Raw genomic sequence first — 7,015 nt, 5'->3', positions numbered from 1 at the left:
TGTTCTGTACTAACTTCTCTTATGACTTCTGTTATAACTTCTGTTCTGTTATAACTTCTCTTATGACTTCTGTTATAATTTCTGTTCTGTACTAACTTCTCTTATGACTTCTGTTATGACTTCTGTAATGACTTCTGTGTTATAACTTTTGTTCTGATATGACTTCTGTTATGACTTCTGTTATAACTTCTGTTATAACCTCTGTTATTACTTCTGTTATTACTTCTGTTATTACTTCTGTTACAACTTCTGTTATGACTTCTGTTATAACTTGTCTTTTAACTTCTGTTATGACTTCTGTTCTGCTATACCCTCTGTTCTGTAATAACGTCTGATATAACTTCTGTTCTGTTATGACTTCTTTATAACTTATGTTATGACTTCTGTTATGACTTTTGTTATAACTTATGTTATACCTTCTGTTATAACTATTGTTATGACTTCTGTTATAACTTCTGTTTTGTTATGACTTCTGTTATGACTTCTGTTATAACTTCTTTTATAACTTCTGTTATACCTTATGTTATAACTATTGTTATGACTTCTGTTCTGTTATAACTTCCGTTATAACTTCTGTTATGACTTCTGTTCTGTTATAACTTCTGTTATAACTTCTGTTCTTTTATAACTTCTGATATGACTTCTGTTATAACTTCTGTTCTGTTAGAACTTCTGTTATAATTTCTGTTCTGTAATAACTTCTCTTATGACTTCTGTTATAACTTCTGTTCTGTTATAACTTCTGTTCTGTTATAACTTCTCTTCTAACTTCTGTTATAATTTCTGTTGTGTACTAACTTCTCTTATGACTTCTGTTATAACTTCTGTTCTGTTATAACTTCTCTAATGACTTCTGTTATAACTTCTGTTACAACTTCTGTTCTGTTATAACTTCTGTTGTAACTTTTGTTCTGTCCTAACATCTGTTATAACTTTTGTTCTGTTATAACTTCCAATATAACTTCTGTTATGACTTCTGTTCTTTTATAACTTCTGTTATGACTTCTGTTATGACTTTTGTGCTGTTAGAACTTCTGTTATGACTTCTGTTATATCTTCTGTTCTGTTATATCTCCTTTTATATCTTCTGTTATAACTTCTGTTATATCTTCTGTTGTGTTATAACTTCTGTTATATCTTCTGTTATAACTTCTGTTCTGTTATAACAGAAGTTATAACTTATGTTCTTTTATAACAGAAGTTATAACTTCTGTAATGACTTTGTTTCTGTTATAATTTCTGTTATGACTTCTGTTATAACTTCTGTTATAACTTCTGTTCTGTTATGACTACTGTTACAACTTCTGTTCTGTTATAACTTCTGTTATAACTTTTGTTCTGTTAAAACTTCTGTTCTGTTATTTCTGTTGTGACTTCTGTTCTGTTTTAACTTCTGTTATAACTTCTGTTATGACTTCTTTTCTGTTATAACTTCTGTTAACACTGGTGTTATAACTTATGTTAGGACTTCTGTTCTGTTATAACTTCTGTTATAACTTCTGTTATCATTTCTGTTCTGTACTAACTTCTCTTATGACTTCTGTTATAACTTCTGTTCTGTTATAACTTCTCTTATGACTTCTGTTATAACTTCTGTTACAACTTCTGTTCTGTTATAACTTCCGTTATAACTTCTGTTATGACTTCTGTTCTGTTATAACTTCTGTTCTTTTATAACTTCTGATGTGACTTCTGTTATAACTTCTGTTCTGTTAGAACTTCTGTTATAATTTCTGTTCTGTAATAACTTCTCTTATGACTTCTGTTATAACTTCTGTTCTGTTATAACTTCTGTTCTGTTATAACTTCTCTTCTAACTTCTGTTATAATTTCTGTTCTGTACTAACTTCTCTTATGACTTCTGTTATAACTTCTGTTCTGTTATAACTTCTCTTATGACTTCTGTTATAACTTCTGTTACAACTTCTGTTCTGTTATAACTTCTGTTGTAACTTTTGTTCTGTCCTAACATCTGTTATAACTTCTGTTTTGTTATAACTTTTGTTCTGTTATAACTTCCAATATAACTTCTGTTATAACTTCTGTTCTGTTATAACTTCTGTTATTACTTCTTTTATAACTTCTGTTACAACTTCTGTTCTGTTATACCCTCTGTTTTCTATAACTTTTGCTCTCTTATAACTTCCAATACAACTTCTGTTATGACTTCTGTTCCGTATAACTTCTGTTATGATTTATGTTATGACTTTTGTCCTGTTATGACTTCTGTTATGACTTTTGTTCTGTTATAACTTCTGTTATGACTTCTATTCTGTTATAACTTCTGTTATATCTTCTGTTCTGTTATAACTTCTGTTATATCTTCTGTTATATCTTCTGTAATAACTTCTGTTATATCTTCTGTTTTGTAATAACTTCTGTTATATCTTCCGTTATAACTTCTGTTCTGTTATAACAGAAGTTACAACTTATGTTCTTTTATAACAGAAGTTATAACTTCTGTAATGACTTCGTTTCTGTTATAATTTCTGTTATGACTTCTGTTATAACTTCTGTTATGACTTCTGTTCTGTTATGACTTCTGTTATGACTTCTGTTATGTTATATCTTCTGTTATAACTTCTGTTCTGTAATAACTACTGTTATGACTTCTGTTATAACTTCTGCCATGACTTCTATTCTGTTACAACTTCTGTTCTGTTATAACTTCTGTTATAACTTCTGTTCTGTTATAATGTCTGATATGACTTCTGTTATAACTTCTGTTCTGTTATAACTTCTGTTATAACTTCTGTTCTGTTCTAATTTCTGTTATGACTTCTGTTATAACTTCTGTTACAACTTCTGTTCTGTTATAACTTCTGTTCTTTTTTAACTTCTCTTATGACTTCTGTTGTAACTTCTGTTATAACTTCTGTTATGACTTCTGTTATGACTTCTGTTTTGTTATAACTTCTGTTAACACTGCTGTTATAACTTCTGTTCTATTATAACTTCCGTTATAACTTCTTTTATGACTTCTGTTCTGTTATAACTTCTGTTATGACTTCTGTTATAACTTCTGTTATAACTTCTGTTATGACTTCTGTTCTGTTATAACTTCTGTTAACACTGCTGTTATAACTTAGCTTATGACTTCTGTTCTGTTATAACTTCTGTTATAACTTCTGTTATAACTTTTCTTATGACTTCTGTTATGACTTCTGTTCTGTTATAACTTCTGTTACGTTATATCTTCTGTTACGACTTCTGTTATAACTTCTTTTATAACGTCTGTTCTGTTATATCTTCTGTTCTGTTATAACTTATGTTATAACTCATGTTATAACTTCTGTTATGTATTCTGTTCTGTTGTAACTTCTTTTCTGTTATAACCTCTGTTATAACTTCTGTTATGATTCTGTATTATTAATGTAACTCCATGTAATGCTTGTTTCTAACGGGGTTTCCCGTCCTCAGACGTTCCGGCCGGCTGCCATGGTGATCGAGCGGTCAGCTGACTTCGGGAAGACGTGGAAGGTTTACCGGTACTTTGCCTACGACTGCGAGACCTCGTTCCCGTCGGTCTCCCATGGGCCGATGCAGAAGGTCGACGACGTCATCTGTGACTCGCGTTACTCGGACATCGAGCCGTCCACCGAAGGAGAGGTACGCAAATAATCCTCCGTTAAAACAACGGATCCTCCCTCTGTTAAAATAACGACTTCTCCTCCTCCCGTTAAAACAACGGATCCTCCTCCCGTTAAAACAACGGATCCTCCTTCCATTAAAATAACCGATCCTCCTCCCGTTAAAATAACGGATCCTCCTCCCGTTAAAACAACGGATCCTTCTCCCATTAAAACAACGGATCCTCCCGCCATTAAAATAACGGATCCTCCTCCCGTTAAAATAACGGATCCTTCGTTAAAATATTGAATCCTCTTTAAAACTGGTCTTTGTTTAAGGGATCTGGTCTCGATGAATTATGATCTTTTAATAGCTTTTCACCATGAAGAAGTTCATAATAACTTGGTAGGACCCAGCTCTTCAACCTGGTGCAATACAATATCTGAGGACTGGGACTGGGACTCAGATGAACTGGAACTGGGACCCAGATGAACTGGGAGTGGGACCCAGATGAACTGGAACTGGGACCCAGATGAACTGGAACTGGGAATCTGATGAACTGGGATTGAGATTAACTGGGACTGGGACTCAGATAAACTGGGACTGGGACTAAGATGAACTGGGACTGGGACTCAGATGTACTGGGATTGGGACTCAGATGATCTGGGACTCATATGAAGTGGGACTAGGACCCAGATCAACTGGGACCCAGAACAACTGGGACTGGTACTCAGAAATAACTGGGATTGGGACCCAAATCAACTGGGACTGGGACCCAGATGAACTGGGATACAAATAAATGATCTTATTTTTTTTTTCTTCCAGGTGATTTTCCGAGTCCTGGACCCAGTATTTAGGATTGATGACCCCTACAGCCCCCGAATCCAGAGTAGGTCTCCCAACCGCCTCCCAAAGTCTGAGCTATTATTGACTGTTGATTATTGATTATTGATGGTTGTAATCCATTATTGATTGTTGTTATTGATTATTGTTTGTTGATCTTGTGTGCAGACATGTTGAAGATCACGGACCTGCGGGTGAAGTTCACCAAGCTGCACACGCTGGGGGACAACCTGCTGGACTCCCGCATGGAGATCAAGGAGAAGTACTACTACGCCATCTTCGACATGGTGGTCCGAGGAAACTGCTTCTGCTACGGACACGCCTCCGAGTGTGCCCCGGTCCAGGGAGCCGGACAGGCCACCGAGGGCATGGTGAGTCCTGATCCTCCTGACCCATGGCTGTGTGGTCCTGATGGTGGCCCCCGGCAAGACGCAATGGGAGAACAAGCTGCCAGCTCGCTAGGAGCTAGCTAGGGCTACATCAGTTGACTGGGAGGCGTGAAAACAAAAGACTTAGACCAGGAAGTTCAGTCCAGGTTGATTTTTTATGATTAATTAATGATTTATTGAATAATTGAGTTTCTGTGTCCAGGTCCACGGTCACTGCATGTGTAACCACAACACCAAAGGTCTGAACTGTGAGCAGTGTCAGGACTTCTACCACGAGTTGCCATGGCGACCAGCCGAGGGACGCAACACCAACGCCTGCAAGAGTTAGTTCATACTGCTGTTTTCTACTGCTGGAAACTGTTTTTTTTTACTCCTGGAAACTGGTTTATACTGCGGTAAACAGTTTTATACTGCTGGAAACTAGTTTAAATGTAAATGTAAATGTGTGTATTTATAGAGCGCTTTTCCAGTCTTAACAACTGCTCAAAGCGCTTTTACATCTACAGGGAACATTCACCATTCACACACATTCAAACACTGTGGCCGGGGCTGCCGTACAAGGTGCCACCTGCTCATCAGATACACACTCACACACAGTCATACTCCGATGCGCAGCACCGGAGGCAACTCGGGGTTCAGTGTCTTGCCCAAGGACACTTCAACAATGACCGCAGGGGCGGGGATCAAACCACCAACCTTCCGATTGGCAGGCAACCACTCTACCACTGAGCCACAGCCGCCCCAGTTTATACTGCTGCAAACTGGTTTCTTCTGGTTGTAACCACTAAAATCACCAGCCTGTTTAAATCCTGATTTTATTTCTGATCAATGATCAATCATCATGACCTCGATCGGATTAGAGATGAATTTAATTTAAACTGAATCTCCTCTCTTCTTCTGTGGTGTTGTAGAGTGTAACTGTAACCAGCACTCCAACTCGTGTCATTTCGACATGGCAATGTTCGTGGCTTCAGGAAACGTCAGCGGGGGGGTCTGTGACGAGTGTCAGCACAACACTGCTGGACACAACTGTGAGCAGTGTCAACCCTTTTTCTACCAAAACCCAGAGAGGGACGTCCGAGACCCCAACATCTGCCAGCGTGAGTCCCTGTCTCTATCTTAACTCATCCCTAACACTCAGAGACATCAGACACCCCAATATCTGCCGGCATGAGTCCCTGGCTCTATCTTAACTTAACCCCAACACTCATAGATATCAGACACCCCAACATCTGCCGGCATGAGTCCCTGTCTCTATCTTAACTTACCCACAACACTCAGAGACATCAGACACCCCAACATCTGCCGGCATGAGTCCCTGTCTCTATCTTAACTTAACCCTACCACTCAGAGACATCAGACACCCCAACATCTGCCGGCGTGAGTCCCTGTCTCTATCTTAACTTAACCCTAACACTCAGAGACATCAGACACCCCAACATCTGCCGGCATGAGTCCCTGTCTCTATCCTAACTAACCGTAACACTCAGAGACATCAGACACTCCAACATTTACCCCAGACCTTTTTTTTGTTGACCTTCCTGTCCTGTAGACCTTTATTTTGTTGACCTACCTGTTGTGTAGATGTTTACTTTGTTGAATTTCCTGTGTGCAGCCTGTAACTGCGACCCCCTGGGCTCTCTGAATGGGGGGCTCTGCGACGGCCTGACTGACGTTCGGCTTGGTCTAATCGCTGGTCAGTGTCGCTGTAAAAGCAACGTGGAAGGAGAGCGCTGCGAGCGCTGCAGACCAGCACACTACGGGCTGGGGGGCACGCCTGAAGGCTGTACAGGTACACAACTACACACAAACAGACACACAACTACACACACACAGTGTGTGTACATTGTAGCTGTTTGTGTGTATATTAGCTGTGTGGGTTATTAATGTGTGTATTGTAGCTGTGTGTGTGTTATTAATGTGTGTATATTAGCTGTGTGTGTGTGTTATTAATGTGTTTATATTAGCTGTGTGTGTGTGTGTGTGTGTGTTATTAATTTCAATTCAATTCAATTTTATTTATAGTATCAATTCATAACAAGAGTTATCTGAAGACACTATACAGATAGACCACACTCCAGAATTTACAAGGACCCAACAGTTCTAGTAGCATCCTCCGGAGCAAGCAACAGGGCCACAGTGGCGAGGAAAAACTTCCTTTTAGGCAGAAACCTCGGACAGACCCAGGCTCTTGGTAGGCGGTGTCTGACGAC

The 7,015-nt window shown here is 38.7% G+C and overlaps 1 protein-coding gene across 1 annotated transcript in view; it reads left to right on the top strand.

Moving 5' to 3' along the window:
• The first annotated feature begins 3,397 nt into the window (after positions 1-3,397).
• Positions 3,398-7,015, top strand: part of LOC117948941 (laminin subunit beta-1-like) — a 3,839-nt gene continuing 221 nt past the window's right edge. The window contains exons 1-6 of the mRNA XM_034878912.1: positions 3,398-3,609; positions 4,396-4,459; positions 4,582-4,784; positions 5,005-5,125; positions 5,714-5,902; positions 6,418-6,594. Of these exons, the coding sequence (XP_034734803.1) occupies positions 3,439-3,609; positions 4,396-4,459; positions 4,582-4,784; positions 5,005-5,125; positions 5,714-5,902; positions 6,418-6,594 (925 nt within the window). The 5' untranslated portion in view covers positions 3,398-3,438. The remainder of the gene's footprint in view (positions 3,610-4,395; positions 4,460-4,581; positions 4,785-5,004; positions 5,126-5,713; positions 5,903-6,417; positions 6,595-7,015) is intronic.

This window comes from Etheostoma cragini, chromosome 8 (assembly GCF_013103735.1).
Source record: "Etheostoma cragini isolate CJK2018 chromosome 8, CSU_Ecrag_1.0, whole genome shotgun sequence".
Classification (NCBI taxonomy): Eukaryota; Metazoa; Chordata; class Actinopteri; order Perciformes; family Percidae; genus Etheostoma; species Etheostoma cragini.
The sequence above is the reverse complement of the archived record's forward strand: the minus strand, read 5'-3'. Positions and strand labels throughout refer to the sequence as shown.